The sequence below is a fragment of the Lactuca sativa genome, chromosome 4, assembly GCF_002870075.4.
Source record: "Lactuca sativa cultivar Salinas chromosome 4, Lsat_Salinas_v11, whole genome shotgun sequence".
In the NCBI taxonomy this organism is placed as follows: Eukaryota; Viridiplantae; Streptophyta; class Magnoliopsida; order Asterales; family Asteraceae; genus Lactuca; species Lactuca sativa.
In genome coordinates, this window is record NC_056626.2 from 38,407,530 (window position 1) to 38,434,837 (window position 27,308).

General features: G+C 35.4%; 2 protein-coding genes across 3 annotated transcripts; both read left to right on the top strand.

Moving 5' to 3' along the window:
- The first annotated feature begins 2,277 nt into the window (after positions 1-2,277).
- LOC128133807 (lignin-forming anionic peroxidase-like) lies at positions 2,278-3,409 on the top strand. Its single transcript, XM_052771337.1, has one exon. The coding sequence runs from the start codon at positions 2,325-2,327 to the stop codon at positions 3,288-3,290; it is 966 nt and encodes a 321-aa protein (XP_052627297.1). The 5' UTR covers positions 2,278-2,324; the 3' UTR covers positions 3,291-3,409.
- Positions 3,410-9,571: 6,162 nt separating this feature from the next.
- On the top strand, positions 9,572-24,299 carry LOC122197614 (uncharacterized). Of its 2 annotated transcripts, XM_042901826.2 has the most exons (6): positions 9,572-10,005; positions 10,094-10,147; positions 15,433-15,514; positions 16,271-16,322; positions 17,370-18,566; positions 24,126-24,299. In XM_042901826.2, exons 5-6 carry the CDS (start codon positions 17,681-17,683, stop codon positions 24,128-24,130), a joined length of 891 nt encoding a protein of 296 aa, XP_042757760.2. In that variant the 5' UTR covers positions 9,572-10,005; positions 10,094-10,147; positions 15,433-15,514; positions 16,271-16,322; positions 17,370-17,680; the 3' UTR covers positions 24,131-24,299. The 2 variants fall into 2 exon arrangements, with proteins under 2 accessions (XP_042757760.2, XP_052626151.1); XM_052770191.1 differs by lacking the exon at positions 24,126-24,299 and having other exon boundaries at positions 17,370-22,184.
- Positions 24,300-27,308: the final 3,009 nt, after the last annotated feature.

A 27,308-nucleotide genomic window follows, 5' to 3' on the forward strand; every position in this document is an offset into this window, starting at 1 on the left:
ATAACTAAATATATATATATATATATATATATATATATATATATATATATATATATGAATTTATTCAAAGTTTCACCTAAAGTGTGTGTAGCCTAACTAGTATAAGCGTGTACCTTAGTGTGGAGCAATGTAGGTTCGACTCATGGGTATTGCATTTTGAAGTTATAAATTCAAGTTACAGTTTTGGCCATTAGTTTTTGCTTTATATTTCATAATCAACCCTCCTTCTAATATGTTTACCAAATCAGTTTTTAAAAGTTACATAATCAACCCTTGAACTTTTTATTAAGTTTCATATGTTTCTTTTTAGTTAATTTATTTACTTTTAAGTTTATTTTCCTTATATATTAATTTAGTGCCCTATTTTTCTTCTTAGCACAGGGTCCTTAAAATCTAGGAGTCGGCCCTGAACTTAGTTTATGATTGGGTTTGGGTTTAAACCCCACACAGAAAAATTAGAAAACTAAACCCATCAGTTTGGGTGTTGGATTGGGTTTTAAATATTTGGAAACGGATAATATGGTTTTGGGTTATGTTTTAGGTCGAAACTGACCCAAACCGACCCATGTTCATCCTAAGCAATGTTTACATACTCACACCTTCGAATGGGTGGTGACAACTTCGGGTGTATCGGGTGGGGTTTCCGAATGTGGCATAGTGTCCGGATTAGGTGTGGTGGAGTCATCGCAAATCCCATATACATGCGATGGTGGTTTGGGAATAAGAGAATGCGTCGGTGGTTGAGGAGCATGCACTGAAAAATAACCTGAGTTTAGAGGAACATCCACCAACAATGAGTGCAATGGTAAGGTGGTGAGAGGTGTATCCTTAGTTGAAGAATCAAATGGAAAACACGACTCATCAAAACGGGCATTGCGAGTGATAAAAATACGAGACGATACAGGGAGATAGTTTGTGTTATGAGTAGCCACGTAATTAAGGGTACACCTACACTCAAACGGTCGAAATTTCTCATATGAGGGTACCTGTGCAAATAAAACTTCAAAAGGGGACCACATGGAAAGCACCTTCGAGGGAAGTAGATTGATGATGAGAACTAGAGGGCTAAAAGCATGAACCCAATAAGATGTCAGAATGTGTCCGTGAAACATCATAGCAAGCCCCGTTTCAACAATGTGGCGATGCTTGCGTTCAATCCTCCCATTTTGCTGTGGGGTGTATAGATACGAACTTTGATGAAATATGTCATGCTGGTTTAGTAATGTTAGAACATAGCGATTTAAAATTTTCGTACCTGTATCACTTTGAAAAACCTTAATGTTGGATGAAAATTGATTATGCACAAATTTAATAAACACGGAAAAAATAACATGGAAGCCTGACTTGGAGTTGAACAGGTATAGCTACGTGAATCAAGAAAAATCATCAACAAATATCACATAATAGCAATAGGAGTCATCCAAGTTAACCGGTGATGGGCCCCAAAGGACAAAATGGACCAAATCCAATACATGTAAAGCACGTTTATTATTATTATCAAATGGCAAACGGTGAGATTTATCAAGTTGACATGGTATGCAAGTAACTAACCGGTTTTGATAAAAGAGAAGAAACCAACAAATGACCAAGTTTATTCAAAACAAAAATAGTGTCAAATGACACATGCCCCAATTTAGTTGATGGTTAAATAATTTTATTAAATAAATGTATTGCATACATATGAATTGCATTAATAAATAAAGATGTTGTCGCATGTTGTCTTGCGGCGGAGAATACAATATATATAAATATATAAAACTGTAATGGAAATAAAATGTCAAAAAAGGCCACACATTGACATTATTTTTATATCTATCTTTTTTACAAGTGGAAAAAACAACTATAATATATAAACATGAAGATCAATAATAAAACGCGCCTAATACTATTAATTAACCAATCTAAATTATGTGAAAAACAAAGATAAAATCGTTATTTCATTAGCCAAATATGTAACTTTCAATAAGTGTAAATTAATGTTGTCAAACATATAGTATATTTAAGACATTTGTGATAAAAACTATCAACCATCTCATATGGTAATAACACAAAAAATCTAAACGAATCTTCATATTTAGGTTAACTATATTTATTGATTTAGTTAATTAATTTGTCTTTTGAAAAAGTCGAATCATTTTTTCTTACTGTGCTTCGATGCATCTACCACCAAAGACAAAATCAGCCCACTGTTGATCAAACAAAGACAGCTTAACCACGCGGTCTATTCTCAAGTCTCGACCCTATAAATCTCTCCTTCGTCTTTTTATTTTCGATTCATCCCACATTCATCGTATTTTCATAATTCAGTGAAACCTATTTCTCAAATGGATTATCGACATATTTCTACAGCGATCTTCTTCTTGCTCTTTCTCTCAGTTACTAACAACACACCCTGCAACGCACAGTTATCTTCTACCTTCTACGACGCTACATGTCCCACTGCACTCCGTACGATCAGAACCACCATCAGAACAGCCATATCTCGTGAACGTCGCATGGCGGCTTCCCTCCTTCGTCTCCATTTCCACGACTGCTTCGTTCAAGGTTGTGACGCATCGATCTTGTTGGAGGATGGGCCTTCGATAGTAGGAGAAAGGAATGCGTTGCCTAATAAGGGTTCTGTAAGAGGCTACGAAGTGATAGACGCTGCAAAATCTGAGGTGGAGAAACTTTGTCCCGGAGTTGTATCTTGTGCAGACATACTCACGGTGGCCGCTCGTGATGCATCAGAAATGGTTGGTGGTCCGTCATGGTCGGTGAAGCTCGGAAGAAGAGATTCCACCACCGCTAGCCTTGTTCTAGCGGAGACCAGTCTTCCTAGCTTTAAAGCTCCTCTTGATTCACTTATCTCCACCTTCAAAGATAACGGACTTAGCGCCAGGGACATGGTTGCTTTATCAGGAGCTCATACAATCGGACAAGCTCAATGCTTCTTGTTTCGTGACAGAATATACAGCAATGGATCAGATATTGATGCCGGATTTGCTAGCACACGTAGACGTGGTTGCCCTGTAAATGATGGAAATGGAAATCTTGCACCACTAGATTTGGTGACACCGAATTCGTTTGATTACAACTACTTCAAGAATCTGATACAAAAGAAGGGTCTTCTTGAATCAGATCAGGTGCTTTACAGTGGTGGGTCAACAGACAGCATAGTTTCGGAATATAGCAACAATCCTTCCAAGTTCAAGTCGGAGTTTGCAGAAGCGATGGTGAAGATGAGTGAGATCAGGCCGTTAACGGGTCAAGAAGGAGTGATAAGGAGGATATGTGGTGCTCTTCCCTAAGCTACCTGGTTCATTTAGTCCCCGGTTCTTGTATTTGTCTATGAAAACTGTACTTGTAGTCATATTCATTCATTTATTCTATTCTTTTAAGTGTAAAGAGATATAAAAGTTTATGAGTATTCTCAACGGTTAAGATTTAATTATTTATCACCACTTTTAATGCAATATATTGTTATATGATACTTCTCTCGATCTGCTAGTACAACATGATCTTAAAGTGGTGAGTAAAACTAACACTACAAGTATATAACCCTTTGCAGACGACACCTATCCAGACGACATATGTCGTCGGCAAAAGTCGATCTATAGAGACGACATATCGTCTGGACAGAATTTTCAAACATTGACCATATGTTGTTGACTAGAAATGCTATAGAGACAACATGTCGTCTGCATAGGCTCGACGGGAAGGGGCAAATATTGGCGGTATATCGAATTTCTATCCCGACGACATGTCGTCGAGAGGACTTAAAAACATATTTCCGATTTATTTTAATTATTTGCCGCAGGAAAGCAATACGATGCCGTTTTGGTCAGCCGATGCAGACGACATGTCGTCTCTATAGGGTGCTAATAAATTAATTTTGATTTATTTTTTATCCAGCTTGCAGAAATAGAATACGATGTCGTTTTGGTCAAGCTATCCAGACGACATGTCGTCTGGAAAAGGTGGGACCGATCCGCGTGAAAACCACTTTTTATTTTATTTTATTTTTTAATGAAACGAAGTGAGACGACGTCGTTTTCATTTACCTATAGAGACGATATGTCGTCAGCTTGGGCGGGAAAGACAAAAATTTTCACGGTCATCTGGAACTCTATGCAGACGACAAGTCGTCTCTATAGAGTAAGAATCCAACGTGGCGATCCGCGTGAAAAAATTAATTTCTTTTAATAAAGACAAAAGATAAAAACGACGTCGTCATTTGAACCTTATACAGACGACATGTCGTCTACATAGGTTTTTACCCTTACAAAGGTATCAGTGTATCGTTCATTGTTTAGTTGCAGCGAACGATACTTTTTCTCTCTTGGACTCAACCGGCGATTTTGCACCATCCTTCACCTGTTCACCACCGCCTTTCCATCACCACTGTTCTCGACCACCCCGCTCCTCCCAAGTTATCTTCTTTGCTACAACAGGTAAGGATGAGGTTTTTCTGATTTTGGGATTTGTTTTCTTTTGTTTTCTTATTTTGTGCTTTTCCGTTGCCCACCAGCCACCACCGGAGGACCACCATCAAATCCGACCACCGGAATCCAGCCATCACATCAATTAGAACAAAACAAGTTAGTGTTTTTTTCTCTGTTTTCTATTTTTTTTTTTTTTTTTGAAATTTGGTATATGTTTGATTTCATGTTTATAATAGGTGATTTGAACATGAAGACTTGTTTTTTGTTTCCTAATTTTTGTATTAGATGTTTTGTATTTTTTTATAATTGGTGATTTGAACATGAAGATTTGAACATATGTATTGGGTTTGTTTTAGACAGGTTAGTATATTTTTTTTTTTTGGTGGAAACTTTTCCTGACGACATGCCGTCTCTATAGCTCATCATGTCCAGACGAGACGACATGTCGTCTGTATAGATTTATAATAAAACTTTTTTTTTTACCTCGAAAATCTTTCCCGACGACAAGTCGTCTGGATAGGTGGATCTGTACCGACGACATTTATACCGACAACATTTTTGACTTTTACCGACGGAGCTATAGCTACGACTTTGTACAGTCGACAAGTCGTCTGTATAGATTTTACCGACGACATGTCGTCTGCAAATGTGTAAAAAAAGTCGTCTGTATAGGCCTCGTTCCTTGTAGTGTAAACCTGAAAACAGAAATAATCGAAACGGATTCATAAACCAATGATTGGGATGTGTTTTTCAAAAACCAAAAATATTGTTTTACGTTTGGTTACATAAATATTAGAAACTGAGAAAAACCGCATTGTATATATAACACATTTTTTTATATATTGTATATAAATCAACATAAATAAATTATAAATATCATCTTGATAGTGTTGGTAAATTGTTGGACATTAATTGCTACTAGAGGTCTTGTCTTTTAATCTTTGTGACACCCCTTTTCGCCATTTTCATTTTTTTATGACAACCACTGGAGTCGTCTCCAGGGATAAGCATTTGGACCGGGGAACCGGCCGGAACCGCTACATGATAGAATCGATCGAGCTGGGACCTGGACGATATTCTGTGGGTTTTTTGAACCGGGAACCTGTAGGAACCGGAACCGGTAGAACCAGCAAAAATCGGAACCGTATGCTGCTATTTCTTAAGGACCGATTTCAACATTGAAGACACAACAAGAACCGGTAGGAACCGGCGGTCAGGTTCACTTCCTATTTTCCACCTAGTTCGGTTCCCGGGCCGATTCCGATTTCGGTCGGGCGGGTTCCGATGTTCATCCCTAGTCGTCCCTTATCGCCGATTACATACAACTTTCACCAACAACAACTTTTATGCAGCACATACAACTTTCACCAACTACAACTTTTATGTAGTGTTTATATAGTGTTTGAGGAGTCCCACATCAATCATTGCATACAACATCAACCCACTTCAGCCTCTATATAATGACTTGCAAGACTTATAACTTAGTCAGGCCCGTTTTTAGGAGGGGGGGGGGGGGGGGGGCAAGAAGGGCAGCCGCACAGGGCCCCGAAAAAAATAGGGTCCGAGTTTTAATTAAATTATATATTTAATAACTAAATATATATATATATATATATGAATTTATTCAAAGTTTCACCTAAAGTGTGTGTAGCCTAACTAGTATAAGCGTGTACCTTAGTGTGGAGCAATGTAGGTTCGACTCATGGGTATTGCATTTTGAAGTTATAAATTCAAGTTACAGTTTTGGCCATTAGTTTTTGCTTTATATTTCATAATCAACCCTCCTTCTAATATGTTTACCAAATCAGTTTTTAAAAGTTACATAATCAACCCTTGAACTTTTTATTAAGTTTCATATGTTTCTTTTTAGTTAATTTATTTACTTTTAAGTTTATTTTCCTTATATATTAATTTAGTGCCCTATTTTTCTTCTTAGCACAGGGTCCTTAAAATCTAGGAGTCGGCCCTGAACTTAGTTTATGATTGGGTTTGGGTTTAAACCCCACACAGAAAAATTAGAAAACTAAACCCATCAGTTTGGGTGTTGGATTGGGTTTTAAATACAGTGGTGGGTCAACAGACAGCATAGTTTCGGAATATAGCAACAATCCTTCCAAGTTCAAGTCGGAGTTTGCAGAAGCGATGGTGAAGATGAGTGAGATCAGGCCGTTAACGGGTCAAGAAGGAGTGATAAGGAGGATATGTGGTGCTCTTCCCTAAGCTAGCTTGTTCATTTCGTCACGCCGGGAGTATTGATTTGGGTGTTTGTTTTTGTCTCTGAAAATTATACTTGTAATCATATAAATCTTCTTTCATTTATTTTATTTTTTCAAATGTAAAGTAATATAAAACCTTATTCTCAAAGGAGTAATAAAATTTATTTATTTATCACCACTTTTAATTGAATTTATAGCTATTCATAACCAAATTTATTAGTTTTTGAATACATTTAATTGATTCATTTTATATTTGTTTGTTTGAGTAATCATAGTGTTTTGTTGCTTTATTTTAAAATATATGTGTATTGATATATTTTACAACTAGGTGTGAGACCCATGTATTACATGGGTTTATTTAAAAAAAATTAAATATAAAATTTTAACAATTTGAAAACTTTAAATTTATAAGAAAAATAAGAAATTTTTTGAATTATTAAAATTAATGAAACTTTAATGCATTAGATACATTACCTATATAAACCATTTTCTAATAAATACCTTACATATATATTACCTTATATATTAAATGTGGATTTTAATTTAATAAAATCAAAAATACAATAAAATGACAAGTGGAAAATAGAAAATTTTAAAATTTCTAGAAAATGCCATGTGTCCAAATGAATGAGAAGAGGACATGTGGGAAAGTCATTTTCATTTATTAGGGTAGATTACAGGTTTGATTTGAAATGTATTTGATTGTTGAAATTTGTACTAATTTTCATATTTTATATTTTAAAGTTAATTGTAATCTAAGGCCCGTTTGGTTACCTCTTAATTGAAAAATTAAGAGGTAACCTCTTAAAAGTTCAGATTTGGCATGTTTGATAGGCTCTTATTTTCTACCTCTGAATTTATTAAATGACTCTTAAAATTTCAGACTTGAAGGCGTGTCTGAAAAAAATAAAGACACAAATGCCCTAGCCGGTCTCGCTTTTTCTATTCTTCTCAACACCTCACATCTTCGACCTTTCCTCTCATCGACGTACAACAGCGACATCGCCTCCAACTGCGTTTTCCCTCCCCGCCATAACAGTCGTCGGTGTCTCTTTCTCCGGCGACAACTCCGACGCAGCGCCACAACACTCCGGCTCCAACTCGATAACATCAATTCCACCTCTTACAGCAGCGATTTCTGCCGCCCCTTCTCCACCAGCAGGCGACCGGCTCCTCCCGCGATGCCGCCTCCGCTAACGTTGTCCGGAGCGCCACCCTCTAGCTCCCTCAAAGTCGTCGACAACAGCTCTTGGTAAGGTTTTTTCTCCTTTGTTCCCAACGTAACGTGTTAACAAAATCACATATTGTCTAAAATCCTATAGAGAACAAATTAGGTTTGTCATTTACTGATTCTATTCCTATAGGCATTTTCTCCTTCTTAAGAGAAATTCAACTTCGTTTTTGTATGAGAATTTTGGTTGAGATCGCAGGACTAAGGATTGTGGATCACTTTTTAAATGATTGCAAATTTATGAGATTGAATACAGAGAAAAATAGTAATTAGGAAAAATGGGACTTTGTGCTTGATATCTCACTTTTCAGTTCAATCAAGTTGATTCTAATAAAGGTCCCTGCACCAAATAAAGTTTTTGTGCCTTTGCTTGCATAAACTTTTGAGGTATGCTTCTTTTTCAGTTGTAAATTCAAATTAGATGGAGCATGGAGAATGATTATACAAGAAGAGAAGGAACGTGCAGGGGTAGGAAAGAAAAAACTTACAAAGAGTTGTGTTGTCAAATATTTATGTTTAATTTTGCTAAGAAATAACAATGTACTTCTATTGATTTCTTTATTGGATAGATTTGTCAAATATTTATGTTTAATTTTGATTTTTGTTTAATTTGGATTTTGTATAGTGCTTATATGTATTTTTATAATTACTCAAGAAGTTGGTCCGGTTATTTTATAAACAGAAACATTGAATTCGGAAAAAAGGAAAAAAAATACAAAAGGGTAAAATGGTCATTTTTATAATTCAGACAGCAATTCAGATGTTCCAACCAAACAGCATGATAAAAATTCAGATCTTAAAAATTCAGACCCTCTTAAAAATTCAGACATCTTAAAAGTTCAGATCTTAATAATTCAGATCCTGCCAAACAGCCCCTAAGTTATCTAACAGAACAAGATATGTATAGGCAGCTTTTTTTCAAAATATTTTTTTTTCAAAGGGATTCCTATTTGTCCATGAGATGAACATATAAATGAATTTGGTTAATATAAAGACATAAAATAGTTTTATTTGTTCTTATAAAAGACTGAAAGATGTCATTGAGAGTTGCAAAAAAACTAGCTAAAACGAAAATATTCTTTATATTACTGACGACGGTGAGTCGATAATCGTCTCGATGATCTCGACCCTTCAAAGTTCAGACTTCCCAACTTTTAATCTCCACAATCATAACTTGCTATTTACTATTAATCGGAGGTTACTTCCTCACCCTTCCGTCTTCAGGTCGTCCTGACGATTCCTCCTTCTTCTCCCCCACGACGCGGTCGGTGGATCCAGTTCGGAAGTCAAGTGGGGTGCAAGTTGACCGTTGACCATTATCATTGACCAATACCATATTATTTTTGTAGATACGATTTTATTATATTTAAGAAAATATATATTAATTATAATTAATATTACACATTTGGTGTGACTAAAAGAAAACAATCAACAAGTACAAATTAGAAAACATAATGTATAATATTATGTTGCATGAGAATTTAACATTTAATACTAAAAGAATAGGGATACAATAGCACTCTAGTGCTATTTCCTCAAGTACATCATAGAGAAAGAACCCAGTTTCCAAAAGAATTAGGTAGGGTCAAGTGTGTTTTAGTGGGGCCAATTAATAATTTTTATATTAAAAAAGTTTTTATATATCTACCTATTATATATGATGAGGGCTACATCCAAGTGGGGCGATACACTCCATTCAAAATACATTGGATCCGCCACTGGCAGTTGTCTCCTTCCAAAGTTGTTCAGTCGGTTCAAAGCCCCCTTCCAACAGTATTTTATGGCAGTTCTCCTTCAACCAACCACGATGAGGAGGTTGTGTCCTTCTTAATCGTTAAATTCCCTAACCACGATTGAGAAATCTGACATATATAATGATCATAATTTGTTTAATGTTTATATGTTTCAATCAGTTTGTTTAATGTTTATTGCTCTCCCTATTTGTTTATAAATACAAAGCCATCATTCTTGCTATTTCAAATCATGGAAGTCGATAATAATCGGAGTAGGATGAAAACCAATCGCATACAATTGTGTTTATATTTCAATTTTGATGAAAAAAATCCTAATTTCTACTCTTGCTATCAGGATTCTTCCTTTTCTGTTTCAGATGAACAAGTAATCATCATTATAGGTAAGTTTTTTACCATCCCATGATCATCTTTGTGTTTCCTCTATCTGAAAAATTCATCTTTACCAACAGATACGTCTTATGATCTCAGATGGAATCAGAGATTTAATTGTCTGTTCTTCTTCTTTCTCCAACCCACTCCAAGGTAGGTTCGCGACACCTCTGTCAATGGAGAACTTAATGGGGAAACATCATTTTTCTGACTTTATCTCTTAAGTTCTTTCTATATCCAGTAAAAAAAAAAGTAACAGCCATATGGCCAGTATAGCTTATTAGGTTAAATGATGTCCAATAAAGTCAAACATAAACATAACGCTAGTTTGCAAATTGCTATTTGTAGGAGGGGTAAACAGCCAAATAAAAAAGTTTAGCTTTATATTACCACTAGGCGAATACTCGCGCGTTGCGCAGAATACAACAATATATTTGAAATTTTTACAAATATATTCTTTTTAAATATGTCAATGACGTTGTTGTTAACTCTTATATAATAAATCTTATAATAAGTTGGTATAAACATTGTTTATTTTGAATTATATTATAATATAGACATCCTTTAAAATTATATAATCTCAATTGTCTCAATGTCCTCTACCTGCAGGTTACTCATGAATAAAATTAATTACTCATGAATAAAATTAAATATAAATATATTTTAATGATATTTATAGTTGTTGTTATGATTAATTAATTTTAAAAAAATTATTTGCTTAAGATTTTAATTTCTGTCATTGTAATTATTTAAAACATCAAATATTGTTTTTATTTTTAAAGGTAACAATATAATTTTTTTATATAATATTACTTTTAACTATTGTTGTTGTAAGTTATTTAAAATAACGTACTTTGAAACTCTTATTATTTTAATTTGGTTTCAGAAATTTAACTTTTTTAAAAATTATTTGATGAATATTGTTGGTTTCTTTGATTGTAATTATTTAAAACGGCAAACATTGTTTTTCTTTTTAAAGATAATATTATAATTTTTTATATAATATAACTTTTAACTATTTTTGTTTTAAGTTATTTATAAGCTACTTATTTGGAAATTCTTAACGATTATAAAAAATAGTTTCATGTTTTTTTTGTTAACTTATGATTACAATTTATCTTTAACGTTATAATTTTTAACTTTTGGTTATTTACAAAATAGTCTATCGAGTTTTTTTCAAGTTTAACAGAAAGTTTGATTTAAGTTAATCGTTAACATTATATTGAAATTAATAGTTTAACTATATTGCATAAAATCATAAATCATACGAAAGTTGTGACCTTAAAATGACAATTGTTCATATGATATTTTAATATTGTTGTTTAGTTAATTTATGAGTAGAATTTAGTTATTATATTAATTTAACATTATTAACCAATATATAATAAATATTAGAAAGAAATTAAAAAGTCATTGAGGTTTCAAATGCATATAGTGCAAGTAATATGTCACTTATATATATATATATATATATATATATATATATATATATATATATATATATATATATATACACACACCAGGCGAATGCCCGCGCGTTGCGCAGAAACGCCTATATAGTTGAAGTCTTTACAAATATATGATATTTTAAATATAACAATAACGTCGTTGTTAAATTTGATATAATAATTTGTATATACTAAATTGATATAATATATTGATTATTTTGAATTATATGATAATATATACATTTATTATACATTCATAATCTCAATCGTTTGAATAATTTCTACCCGCGAGTTATACATGAAAAAAATTAAATATAATATATGATTTGATGTTATTTATAGTTGTTTTTATTTTTAAATAATTTAATAAAATTTATTTTCTTAATGTTTTAATTTCTATCATTATAATTATTTAAAACATCAAACATTGTTTTTTTTATTTTAAAACTAACAATATAATCATTTATATAGAGTTGTTTTTAACTATTGTTATTCTAAGTTATTTTAAGCTACTTATTTGGAAACTTTTAACGATAATAAAAAAAAATATTTAAGAAATATTTTAGTTAAATTGAGATTACAATTTAGTTTTTGCTTTTATCACTATAATTTATCACTTTTAACTGTTTACAAAATATTCTTTAGTTTTTTTAAATGGAGGTGAAATTTATATTTGAGTTGACATTGTAATGCGCAGAAACACCTATATAATTGAAGTCTTTAGAAATATATATTTTTTAAAATATAACACTAACGTTATTGTTAAATTTGATATAATAATTCGTATACTAATTTGATATAATATATTGATTATTTTGATATGATAATATATAAATCTATTATAACATCATAATCTCAATCGTTTGAACGACTTCTACTCGCGAGTTACACATCAATAAAATTAAATATTATATATGGTTTAATATTATTTATAGTTGTTATTTTTAACTAATTTTTTAAAATTTATTTGCTTAATGTTTTAATTTCTATCATTATAATTATTTAAAACATCAAACATTAGTTTTTTATTTTATAGGTAACAATATAATAACTTATATAGAGTTATTTTTAACTATTGTTATTATAAGTTATTTTATGCTACTTATTTAAAAAAATTTAACGATTATATAAATATATTTAGGAAATATTTTAGTTAAACTGATATTACAGTTTAGTTTTTGCATTTATCACTATAATTTATCACCTTTAACAATTTACAAAATATAATTTGATTTTTTTTAGTGGAACTGAAATTTATATTTAAGTTGACACTGTAATGTTATATTTAAATTAACAATTTAAGTATTTTGTCCAAACTGTTCAAAAATTATAGTTTTAAACTGAGAATGGTTTACATGCAACAACATTTTAAATCTAATAAATTAAGTATAATATGTTAAAATTTAAAGACATAACTTTATAAATAGAAGTAAAGATATTATTTTAAAATTGAAATTTAGTCTATTTATGATTACACTTTAGGTTTGATATTTGTTTAACCTTATTAACCAACTCACAATTATTATTAGAAAGACACTACAATTTATCACTTTTAACTATTTATAAAATAATCTTTGTGTTGTTTAAGTTAAATAAAATTTATATTTACGTTGAGCCTATAATGTTATATTTTAATTAATAATTTAAGTATTTTATACAAATTGTTCAAAAATTATACCTTTAAAATGATAATGGTTTACATCCAACAATATATTAAAACTAATAAATTAACTATAATATGTTAGAAGTTAAAAATACATAATTTTATAAGTAGAATTAAAGATATTATTTTAATATTGCAATTTAGTTTATATATGAATACACTTTAGATTTGATATTTATTTAACCTAATTACCAAATTATAATTATTATTATAAAGAAATTGAAAAGTTATGGGAGTTTCAAATGAATATGGTGAAAGGAAAAAATAATGGGGGTTTCAAATGCATGAGATTTAAGAAAAAATGTTAGCTTTATAAGTATGTATGATATATATATATATATATATATATATATATATATATATATATATATATATATATATATATATATATATATCATACTATATTATAAAGGAAGAATTTTTTCTTTCACCAAATTCATTTGAAACTCTCATGTATTTTTTTCCTTTCACCATATTCATTTGAAACTTCCGTGACTTCTCAATTTCTTTCTAATAGCAATTATAAGTTGGTTAATAAGGTTAAATAAATATCAAACCTAAAGTGTAATCATAAATATACTAAATTTCAATTTTAAAATAATATCTTTATTTCTACTTATAAAGTTATGTCTTTAACTTTTAACATATTATATTTAATTTATTAGATTTAGTATGTTGTTGTATGTAAACCATTATCAGTTTAAAACTACAACTTTTGAACAGTTTAGACAAAATACTTAAATTGTTATTTTAAATATAACATTACAATGTCAACTTAAATATAAATTTCAATTTCACCTAAAAAACCAAAGAATATTTTGTAAATAGTTAAAAGTGATAAATTATAGTGATAAATGCAAAAACTAAATTGTAATCTTAATTTAACTAAAATATTTCCTAAAGATATTTTTATAATCGTTGAAAGTTTCCAAATAAGTAGCTTAAAATAACTTACAATAACAATAGTTAAAAGTAAATCTATATAAATGATTATATTATTACCTTTAAAATAAAAAAAAACAATGTTTGATGTTTTAAATAATTATAATGATAAAAGTTAAAACATTAAGAAAATAAATTTTAAAAAATTAATTAACAATAACAACAACTATAAATAACATTAAACCATATATTATATTTAATTTTATTTATGTGTAACTCACGGGTAGAAATCATTCAAATGATTGAGATTATGCAATTATAATAGATGTATATATTATCATATAATTCAAAATAATCAATGCATTATATCAATTTAGTATATGTCTATATGAATTATTATATCAAATTTAACAACAACGTTATTGTTATATTAAAAAATATATAAATATTTATAAAGACTTCAACTATATAGGTGTTTCTACGCAACACGCAAATTTTACTGATAAATGCAACAACTAAATTCTAATCTCAATTTAACTAAAATATTTCTTAAAAATATTTTTATAATCGTTAAAAGTTTTCAAATAAGTAGCTTAAAATAACTTGCAATAACAATAGTTAAAAATAACTTTATACAAATGATTATATTGTTACATTTAAAATAAAAAAAATCAATGTTTGATGTTTTAAATAACTATAATGATAAAAATTAAAACATTAAGCAAATAAATTTTAAAAAATTAATTAACAATAGCAACAACTATAAATAACATTAAACCATATAGTATATTTAACTTTATTCATGTATAATTCGCGGATAGAAGCTATTCAAACGATTGAGATTATGCAGTTATAATAAATGTATATATTATCATATAATTCAAAATAATCAATACATTATTTCAATTTAGCATACGAATTATTATATCAAATTTAACAACAACGTTATTGATATATTAAAAAAAACATATATTTGTAAAGACTTCACCTCTATAGGTCGTCTTGCGCAACGCGCGGGCATTCGTCTAGTATCATACATACTTATAAAGCTAGCATTTTTTCTTGAATCTCATGCATTTGAAACCCCCTTTTTAACTTTCTCAAACCACATTCATTTGAAACCCCCTTGTAACATCCGGATCCCCATGTATATTATTTTATTAATTTATTTTGGAGTTTGTGGAGGGACTCGGCGAATTGGTGCTTAGACTCACCGAGTAGGGTCGCGAATTCTTATCCGGATCGTGACCGGACTCGGCGAGTTCATGGGTGGACTCGGCGAGTCCGTGCTGTTTAATGAAACCCAAATCTCTCGGGTTTGGGGCCTATTTAAAGTCCCTTAGGGCCGTCATTTGCGGCTATCAGTCCCTTGAGAGAAATCCTAGAGTGCTTGAGCGTTTAAAGAGAGTGAGGGAGCCATTGTTGACCTTTGGGGTGTTGCTTAGCAAGAAGAAGGAGGTTCTAGCCAAGAGGAAGCAAAGGAGGTTGCCATTCTGTGGATTTGGAGCTCAGGGCATGATATTTGAGGTAGTAATTCGGCTTCCCTTCTGTTGTTATGATGATCATATGGATTTAGGGTTTTTTGGACCCTTTTATTAGTTAGATTTGATGTCCATTAGTCCCTTTTTGTGATGAGGCTTTAGATCTGGATCCATAGAGGTCCAAAGAGCATTACTCATCAACCTTATGAAGAACAATGGGGGTATTGACCTGGGGTTATGATAATTGGTGCTAAAACATCATATAGGATCAAGTGGATGATTCATGTGCATCAAGATATAAACTTTACGTGATTATCATGCTTGGGAAGGTTGGATCTATGGACTAATGGAACAGATCTGACCTCAGGAGGTCATTTGGGTTTGTGCATGACATGGACTCGCCGAGTCCAAGAACAGACTCGACGAGTAGGTTTAAGGTTTCCCTGTAAATCACACAGTTGGTGACTCGCTGGGTTGGGGAATGACTCGGTGAGTTAGAAGGGAGCTAGAGGTCGTAAGTACACGATGGAACTCGCCGAGTCCATAATTGGACTCCACGAGTTGAGTCGGGGTGGCCCCGCGATTCAAGCCAGGTGTTACTTGTCGAGCAGGGGAAAGACTCGACGTGTTAAGAAGGACTAGAGGGGTAGGGGTGAAATCGCCGAGTTGCCCGAAGGCACTCGACTAGTCGGGTCAAAGGTTGACCGTTGACCAGAGTTGACCAGGGTTGACTAGTGTTGACTTGATAGTGTCAGTCAAACAAGTCAGGAAAGTATTAATGAGAGTTGTACTTATGATATAGGAGGACTATAAGTCGGGAGATCGAGCACGAGTGCTTATCCGACATCAACAAGGTGAGTCTTCTCACTATGCCTTACCTGATTGGGGTAATTATGTGTGACCAGAAGGTCTTATGTGTATGATGTATATGTGATATGTTATGATATGAGTATGATGATATGGACCGGGCAGAGTCTGGGATGGAAATCCCCTAAGACACTTGGATCGGAAGATCCTATGGCTTGGAAAGGCGTATGTGCGGTACGTGGTATTTTGGGGAACTCACTAAGCATTCATGCTTACAGTGTTATGTGTTATGTGTTTCAGGTACTAGCGAGGATCGCGGGAAGGCCCCGGCTTGATCAGTACACACTTGCAGATGTCATGTTTTTGAGATCTTAGGTTATGGATTATGTTATGCATTTTGTAGAAACATTGGATACTTGACCTTTGGATGATTTTATAATGAAATGTTTTATTAAAAATTAAGTGAAAACCGTTTAAAATTTTACAGTGTTACAAATTGGTATCAGAGCCTTGGTTTGAGGGATTCGGATTCACCTTCGGGTGTATTTGGAGTCAAACTGAGGATCTGAGAAATTTTTGTAAGATAAACAATTTTTCTGAAAAGTAAAAGAATTGAAAAGATACGCAAGGAAGCAGTGTGTACGATCAGCCAACGCCCGAACGGTGATTTCCTAAAATACCCTTACATTTTATGTTATGAGATATATTGAAATGTGCTATGCATGTTAAAGTAGGCTAGGTATTCATATTAGGACTAGAGTGGCCTGATTTGTGATGCCTTAGCCTAGGAAGATTTCTGTTGTCATGAGATGCTTTAGAGTAAGTAGGTAGCAGTGAGGTGCTATGAGAGTCTACCGAAGGGTATTTTATGTGTGGAAAGAGATAGAGTACTTGTGACTTGGGATCCTTGGAGGAGTACTTGGGGTGGATGTTGATGCGGTGTGGACGGTAGTATTGGGCCCGTACTACTGAAGACATCGGGTCAGTGCATAGTCCAAGTAGGAATCCTTAGGGTACCAAGGAACAAGTAGGGTGGGTTTATCGAGTGTGAGTATACTCAAGCAAGTCCCTGATATTTCTATGTTGTATTTCAGAGGTAGATCATGGTTGGGACACACAACACACCAGAGAGCAGTGGGGTGAGTGATGAGGAGATCTGTAGGATCATCCACAAGGAGGTGGCTGTGGCCATCAGGGCTGAGATTCCAGAGATGTTCGGGTCTATTAAGACCACCTTGATTGAGACTTTTGATGAGCGGTATGCTGCTCTTTCTGATGCTGATGTTGCAGCAGCCACCGTGGCCATTGCTGCTGCCAGGCCGCAGGGGGTGTCTCGTTGTTGTATCGGGAGTTCAGCAACACGAAGCCACCAGAGTTTGACGGGACTCAGGATCTGATAGTTGCGATGAGGTGGATCTCTGACATTGAGGGGTGCTTCTATACATGTTCATGTCCGGAGCATCTAAGAGTTCGGTTCGCACTGAACCAGCTTCGCTTGGGGGCGAAGGACTGGTGGAAGTTCGTGACAACGCACTACTCTTCAGAAGAGCTTGCTGCGATGACATGGGAAAGGTTCACTGCTATGTTTCGTGATGAGTACGTTCCCCCGGTGGAACGGGAGCGTTTGGCTCAGGAGTTCTTGACCCTCAAGCAGGGTACTGAGTCAGTTACTGCGATTACCCGGATGTTTCACGAGAGGGCGATGTTCTGCCCTGAGAATGTGTCGACCGAGCAGGCACGTATGAGCCGATATCTGAGCATTCTGAGGAGAGACATTCATGAGTTTGTGGCAAACTCATCATACCGTACATTTGTTGAGCGTCAGACAAATGCCCGGAAGAGGGAGATTGAGTTAGAGACGCAGGCCAGGGAGGAGGCCGAGTCTCAGAAGGTGGATCGGCGACCGGCACAGTCTCAGCCGGCAGCCAAGCAGGCCAAGCCCGCCGATTCGAGATCTGGGGGTCAGAAGGGCCGCACTTGCGGAAAGTGCGGCAAGGGTCATGAAGGAGTTTGCAAGGCTGGTTCTTGCTACAAGTGTGGCAAAGAGGGGCATATCGCCAAGGATTGCCCCAAGGGATTCATGGTCTGCTTTCATTGCAACCAGACTCGACACCGGAAGGCGGAGTGTCCACAGTTGAGAGGGACGACACATGGAGCATCTCATGGATCTGCCCCTGCTGCTGCGAGAGCTAGTGAGGGTCAGCCGGTGAAGGTCGAGGCGCCGAAGGCGCAAGGGAGGGCGTTCCAGCTGACAGCGGAGGAGGTCCGTGCAGCACCTGATGTCATGGCTGGTATGTATTCTTTCATATATTTATCCTTACGTTGAGATATTGTGCTTATATCATGATATGCGTAGGTACTTTCCTTGTGAATAATGTGCCTGCTTTGGTGTTATTTGACTCGAGTGCAAGTTGGTCATTTGTCTCATTAGCTTTCAGTAGGCACATCGGTATTCAACGAGAGGTGATAAGTCGACCTTTGCGTGTTTCCATAGCTGACGAGCGGGCAGTGTATGCCACAGATATGATTTGGGGATTTGTACTTGAGATCTTCGGCGTTGGGTTTCCGATAGATCTGGTCCTCATTGGGATGAGGGACGTATGTGTTATCGTGGGCATGGATTGGTTGAGCTATGTTGGGGCTGTGATAGACTGCGAGCAGCAGCTGGTGACGATCCGAGATCCTAGTGGAGGAGTGCTGACAGTTTATGGTGAGGGGACTCGTAGTGATTCAGCATTCTATTCGGCTGCCAGAGCGAGGCAGAGTTTGCAGCAGGGCTGCAAGGGGTTCGTAGTCTATGTGATGGATACGCGTGAGGCCGCTGGGAGGCCGAGTTCAGTTGATGATGTTCCGATAGTGCGTGACTTCCCGGATGTATTTCCCCGAGGAGTTGTCGGGCGTGCCTCCCGAGAGGCAGATGGGATTTCGCATCGATTTGATTCCCGAGGCTGCGGCTATCGCTAAGGCACCATATCGCCTAGCACCGCCTGAGATGCAGGAGTTATCCTCACAGTTGTAGGAGCTGTTGGGGAAGGGGTTCATTCGTCCGAGCAGCTCACCTTGGGGAGCGCCGATTCTCTTCGTCAAGAAGAAGGATGATTCACACCGGATGTGTATAGATTACCGGGAGTTGAACAAATTAACGATTAAGAACCGTTATCCGTTACCGAGGATTGATGACTTATTTGATCAGCTTCATGGGGCATCTAGGTTCTCCAAGATTGATTTGAGGTCTGGATATCACCAGATGAGGGTGCGTGATGAGGATATCCAGAAGACGGCGTTCAGGACGTGATACGGGCACTATGAGTTCGTGGTGATGCCTTTCAGGCTCACCAATGCACCAGCAGCATTCATGGATCTCATGAACAGAGTGTGCATGCCGATGTTGGATCGCTCGGTGATCGTGTTCATCGACGATATATTGGTGTATTCGAGGCCTAGAGAGCAGCATGAGAAGCATTTGAGGGAGATCCTCGGGGTTTTAAGATCAGAGAGGCTCTATGCCAAATTCTCCAAGTGTGAATTCTGGTTACGGGAGGTCTAGCTCCTGGGACATCTTGTTAACCAGAATGGGATTTAGGTCGATCCAGCCAAGATTGAGGCGGTGATGAGCTGGGAGGTACCGAAGTCTGCCTCCGAGATCAAGAGTTTTCTAGGGTTGGCCGGCTATTATCGGAGATTCATTCAGGATTTCTCCAAGATTGCAGTGCCACTCACTAGTTTAACCCGGAAGGGTGTTGCTTTCTCATGGGGTCCAGATCAGCAGACCTCGTTTGAGACTCTTTGTCAGAAGTTCTGTGAAGCCTCGGTGCTATCCCTCCCAGAGGGAGTTGATGATTTTGTGGTTTACTGTGACGCATCTATATCCGGGTTAGGTGCAGTGCTCATGCAGAGGGGGCATGTGATAGCATATGCATCGAGGCAGTTGAAGCCTCATGAGGTGAGATATCCCACTCACGATCTGGAGTTGGGGGCAGTAGCATTCTCCCTCAAGATCTGGCGTCACTATTTATATGGGGTTCGGTGTACCATATACACGGACCACAAGAGTTTGAAGTACTTGATGGATCAGGCCAACTTGAACATGCGGAAAAGGAGGTGGTTGGATGTGGTAAAGGATTATGATTGTGAGATCATGTACCACCCGGGCAAGGCTAATGTTGTAGCCGACGCCCTGAGTCGTAGGGTAGAAAGTGCCCCGATATGAGACATTTGTATTAGATTGACTGTGATGACCCCGGTGTTGGACACCATTCGAGGGGCCCAGGCTGAGGCAGTGAGACCGGAGAACCGTAAGAGAGAGCGAGGGTTATCGGGCAGGTGTCGGAGTTCGTTACCGACAGCCGAGGGCTTATGACTTTTCAGGGTTGGATTTGGGTACCGTTTGTGGGCGGGACGCATACCATTTTGATGGAGGAGGCGCATAGATCGAGGTTCTCAATCCATCCCGAGGCCACTAAGATGTATTTGGATCTGAAGAGGGAGTATTGGTGGCCTTGTATGAAGAGGGATGTTACGTGGTTCGTTGAAAGGTGCTTAACTTGTCGTAGGGTTAAGGCTGAGAACCAGAAACCGCATGGTAAGTTGCAGCTGTTGGAGGTTCCCGAGTGGAAGTGGGAACAGATTGCCATGGATTTTATCACCAAATTGTCGAAGACTGCGAGGGGAGTCGATGCAATTTGGGTGATTATAGACAGGTTGACGAAGAGCGATCACTTCCTTGCTATCAGTGAGAGCTCTTCCACTGAGAGGTTGGTAGAGATGTACGTAAAGGAGGTGGTATCGCGGCATGGGGTGCCGATTTTGATTTTCTCAGATCGAGATGTGCGTTTCACTTCCAGATTCTGGAAGAAATTTCATGAGGAATTGGGTACGAGGTTGCATTTTAGTACCACATACCACCTACAGACTGACGGGCAGAGTGAGCGGATGATTCAGATGCTCAGGGACATGCTCCGAGCATGCGTGTTGGATTTCGGCGGAAGTTGGGACACGTATTTACCCTTGGCGGAATTTTCCTACAACAACAGCCATCATTCGAGCATTGGTATGCCACCCTTTGATCTGTTGTATGGGAGGAAGTTTCGGACTCCTATTTGTTGGGGAGAGGTAGGGCAGCGTGTGATGGGTAGTACAGAGATAGTGCTTCAGACGACAGAGCAGATTCAACAGGTCATACAGAGGCTTTTGACCGCTTAGAGTAGCTAGAAGAGTTATGCAGACAGGCGTCGGTCCAAGCTCGAATTTCAGGTCGGCAACTTTGTACTCCTGAAGGTCTCTCCTTGGAAAGGAGTGATCCGATTTAGGAAGAGGGGCAAGCTGGGGCCCCGATATATTGGTCCTTTCAGGGTGATTGCGAGAGTAGGCAGGGTAGCTTACCGGTTGGAACTATCTGTAGAGTTGGGTCAGATTCATAACACCTTCCACGTGTCACAATTGAGGAAGTGTATATCCAACGAGTCGGCAGTGGTACCAATAGAGGATATTTAGGTGGATGCGAGCCTGAACTATGCTGAGAGACCGGTGACTATTAGGGATCGGAAGATCAAGGTTCTGAGGAACAAGGAAGTGCCTCTGGTGCAGGTCCAGTGGCAGCATCGGAACGGGTCAGAGTTGACGTGGGATCCGGAGTGTAAGATGCGTGAGCACCATCCAAAGTTGTTTGCAGAGTAAGACTTCGAGGACGAAGTCTGATTCTATTGGGGGAGAATTGTAACATCCGGATCCCCAGGTATATTATTTTATTAATTTATTTTGGAGTTTGTGGAGGGACTCGGCGAATTGGTGCTTAGACTCGCCGAGTAGGTTCACGAATTCTTATCTGGATCATGACTGGACTCGGTGAGTTCATGGGTGGACTCGGCGAGTCCGTGCTGTTTAATGAAACCCAAATCTCTCGGGTTTGGGGCCTATTTAAAGGCCCTTAGGGCCATCATTTGCGGCTATCAGTCCCTTGAGAGAAACCCTAGAGTGCTTGAGTGTTTAGAGAGAGTGAGGGAGCCATTGTTGACCTTTGGGGTGTTGCTTAGCAAGAAGAAGGAGGTTCTAGCCAAGAGGAAGCAAAGGAGGTTGCCATTCTGTGGATTTGGAGCTCAGGGCATGATATTTGAGGTAGTAATTCGGCTTCCCTTCTGTTGCTATGATGATCATATGGATTTAGGGTTTTTTGGACCCTTTTATTAGTTAGATTTGATGTCCATTAGTCCCTTTTTGTGATGAGGCTTTAGATCTGGATCCATAGAGGTCCAAAGAGCATTACTCATCAACCTTATGAAGAGCAATGGGGGTATTGACCTGGGGTTATGATAATTGGGGCTAAAACATCATATAGGATCAAGTAGATAATGCATGTGCATCAAGATATAAACTTTACGTGATTATCATGCTTGGGAAGGTCGGAAATATGGACTAATGGAACAGATCTGACCTCAGGAGGTCATCTGGGTTTGTGCATGACATGGACTCGCCGAGTCCAAGAACAGACTCGACAAGTAGGTTTAAGGTTTCCCTGTAAATCACACAGTTGGTGACTCGCCGGGTTGGGGAATGACTCGGTGAGTCACAAGGGAGCTAGAGGTCGTAAGTACACGATGGAACTCGTCGAGTCCATAATTAGACTCGACGAGTTGAGTCGGGGTGGCCCCGCGATTCAAGCCAGGTGTTACTCGTCAAACAGGGGAAAGACTCGACGTGTTAAGAAGGACTAGAGGGGTACGGGTGAACTCGCCGAGTTGCCCGAAGGCACTCGACGAGTCGGGTCAAAGGTTGACCATTGACCAGCGTTGACCAGGGTTGACTAGTGTTGACTTGATAGTGTCAGTCAAACAAGTCAGGAAAGTATTAATGAGAGTTGTACTTATGATATAGGAGGACTATAGGTCGGGAGATCGGGCACGAGTGCTTATCCGACATCAGCAAGGTGAGTCTTTTCACTATGCCTTACCCGATTGGGGTAATTATGTGTGACCAGAAGGTCTTATGTGTATGATGTATATGTGATGTATGCTATATGTGATATGTTGTGATATGAGTATGATGATATGGACCAGAAGGTCAACAAAGTCTGGGATGGAAATCCCCTGAGACACTTGGATCGGAAGATCCTATGGCCTGGAAAGGTGTATGTGCGGTACGTGGTATTTTGGGGAACTCACTAAGCATTCGTGCTTACAGTGTTATGTGTTATGTGTTTCATGTACTAGCGAGGATCGCGGGAAGGCGCCGGCTTGATCAGTACACACTTGCAGATGTCATTTTTTTGAGATCTTGGGTTATGGATTATGTTATGCATTTTGTAGAAACATTGGATACTGGACCTTTGGATGATTTTATAATGAAATGTTTTATTAAAAATTAAGTGAAAATCGTTTAAAATTTTACGGTGTTACATCCCTTTTTTAACTAATGCAACTCAAAAGTTTTCTTAATTATGATTTAGCACTCAAAAGTTTTATAACTTATATTATGTTTAATTAGCATTTAATGAAAAGTTTACTATAAAAATGTCAATCTTTTGTGTCTTTTGTGTTATATAAAATCTTACATGTAAGAAGGATTTGAAGATATTGTGATTTAAAAGTTTTCATATAGTTGAAGCATTCACGATCCAAATATGATGATTTGAAGAAATGGGTTATGTCGCATCGATGGTAATTGTAATATGATTTTTTCTTTCAACCAAAACAAATGAAGTTTTTCTATTCTTTCTTTATATTCAGTTTCTCATTTAATCTCTATATGTGATTTGTGTGTATTACTCAATCTTGAATGTGACTCTCCAAACATCAATGTTTTGCTTGGAATATCTTTATGATTCTTCTTTTTCAAGAAAAATATTTTGATTGCAGGTTAGTGAAGAGTTGTCATCAAGTTTCTATGGTTGAATGGTGTTAAATGAAGACAGAAGATTCATAAAATAGATATAGGTTTTTTTGTTTGAGCAATGTTGACGAATGTTAGTTTTTTCTTTTGCTTTAAATGTATGTTTATGTAACATCTTTATTTATATATTCAACCATCCAATGCTCTTATTTATTTGATTATAGATTTTCTATTTTGATTATGTTTACTTTCAATTTTTTTTGTTGGGTTTTCCTACACAACATATTTAAAAGACAATATTTAAAAAATAACATAATTTTGAACATTTGATATGTAATTATGATAGACTTATCATGATATGTTCTTCATATGAAAGTAATTTATCCATATTACTACGACAAGAATTACATATGACATTTACGAAAATATATATTATATGTGATTTGTTTAACATGTATATGCACCTATGTATGTTCTAAATTTATAATTAAATATCTTTATGTTTAATAATTGAAGGGATTAAAATGATGCATCAAAGCCAATTACTTAGATGAATATAATAATAATAATAATAATAATAATAATAATAATAATAATAAATATACATTTCCAAGTATCACATTCGTTTGAAACTCACAATACAACTCAAGAGTTTTCTAATTTATGTATATTTATTAGTTACAACTCAAGAGTTTTTAACTTATGATTATTAGTTAGCAATCACTAATAACTTTTTATTTTTCTTTCTTTTATAAGGTTGTAAAGTTTTGCTCACTAAAAACATTAATGTATTTAAAGAGATTTGTGATTTAAATATGAATATTTAATATAAATGTTATAATAGATGTTTTAGTGTTTTTATTTTATTAAAAGTTATAGTGTTTATTTTTCATATTTTTTATTATTCATTGTATATATATCTTTTTTAATACAAATGTTATAATAGATGTTTTTTTATTTTTATGTTACTAAAAGTTGTAGTTCATACGTTTTGTTACCCGTTATATTATCGTTCATTTGATATATAATCTACACAATTTTAAACGGTTTATAAAATTATCAAATAATTGTATATATCACAATGACTTCTAGATTAAACTATAATGTTTAATAAAACTCATATGTTAACTATATGTTTGCTTTACTACTAACATTTTGTTTCAAAGTAGAAATATTAAATAATAATTTGGTAAAAGTTATTATTTTAACTATATAATTCTATTCTCGCGCAACGCGCGGGGATTCGCCTAGTGTCTTATAAAGCTAGCATTTTTCCTTGAACCTCATGCATTTGAAACTCCCAAGACCATTTTCCCTTAAACCTCATGCATTTGAAACTCCCAAGAGTATTCAACTTATACAAATTAATTTATGATTAATTGAAATATTATGATTTGTAACTCTTACAACTCTTCAAATCATGTTATTTAATTGATGATTTAAATGAAATATTTTGCATATATAAGAAATTTGTAGATTACATATTGCATATATGTCAAACATAAAATGATAGATTATATTTGTAGGGTTTGAAGAGTTATGTGAATGGTTGCATGGATGAAAGAAAGCATTTGCAACTTTTCCAAATATAAATTCATGTAAACTCAAATTGGGTGTATGTAAAGTAATATATATTAACAAATGTTCAAATTTAGGTATGTTTGTAAATGTATACTTGAGATCATTTTTTTAAGTTTATGTGTTGTGCATCTTTCTATAATCACAAGATGATGAAATGAGCTTGATAATTAATTCTCATGAGCTTTTGGTAAATCAACCATCAGACTATTTACCAGTTAGAGCAATTAACTTTGTTAACATTTATATATCTTTATGTTGTCTCTCTCTTTTTTATGTTAAGAAAATATATTTTATGTATAAGAGAACATTATTCAACATGTATTTTATGTTAAGTATATACTATGTTAGTTTCTATCGCTTATTGTGTTGTAAATAACATCGATAAAGTTTTTTATAATTGATTTTGATGAAAGGAGTTTACAATTATTATTCGAAATTGTTGGTGATAATGTCGAATTAGAACGAATGATTTTTAATGTGATATGACTTTATTGCTGAAAACCAATAATTATGTGTGTTATAAAAATGAATTTTTTATGTTCTACCAAAATTTATATGTGTGATAAAAATATACCTAAAATGTAACACTTCTCCTCCTCTGGTCCACTTTTAACATATTTTTTTAAGATTATTCGTAGTACATAACAATTACTATAGTTTTGAAATTCAAATCATCATTTTATTTGGGTTGTTCATTCTCTTCCACTATTTCATAGCTTTAAAAAAATGAAATTACAATAAACAAGTATGATAGTTTTTTTTAATTTAATAATGAAAATTTTCAAATAAGTAGTTTTTAATTAGTGCAATGAATAATTGTTTTAAGTAATGTAAAATTAAAGAATAGATTATATTATATTTAAAAAATATTATTATTTGAAATAATAATAATAATAATAATAATAATAATAATAATAATAATAATAATAATAATAATAATAAGTCGAGCTTCGCTACCAATCTCTTTTTGGGGGTATGCCTTAGAGACTGCCACATATATCCTTAATCTAGTCCCTACAAAGAAGGTTGCCAAAACACCTCATGAGATGTGGACTAGGAAGGTTCCCAATTTGGACCACATCAAGATTTGGGGTTGCGAGGCTTTCGTGAGGCATGAGACTCATGACAAGCTCGAACCCCGAAGTGAAAGGTGTATTTTCATCGGCTACCCACAGAAATCCTTCGGTTACCTCTTCTACAGACCCAGTGAGAATGTGGTCTTTGTAGAAAGAAGAGGGGTCTTTCGTGAGAGAGAGTTTATAAGCCAAGGAGACAGTGGGAGGTAAATTGACCTTGAAGAAATTCAAGAATTAATTGGTGAAGGAACCTCAGACACTAGCAATCAACCTGAGGAGGAAACTCCTGTTGAGCCAGCTGACGAGTCTGTATCTCCGAGGCATTCCACACGGGTTAGGAACACACCTGTGTTTTATTATGGTTTTCATATTACTACAGAAGGTGATACATTTATCAGTGATAGTACACTGGTAAATTTGGATGAACCTAGCAGTGTTAAGGAAGTCATGGAAAGCCCGGAGTCTGCTAAATGGAAGGAGGCTATGGACAGCGAGATACAGTCCATGTATGACATTCAAGTTTGGAACTTGGTTGACAATGTACCAGGCCGT

What these genes read in the sequence shown, in the direction of transcription:
- LOC122197614 (XM_052770191.1), top strand. Translation starts at nt 17,681, where the DNA reads ATGAGGTGGATCTCTGACATTGAGGGGTGCTTCTATACATGTTCATGT.
- LOC128133807 (XM_052771337.1), top strand. Translation starts at nt 2,325, where the DNA reads ATGGATTATCGACATATTTCTACAGCGATCTTCTTCTTGCTCTTTCTC.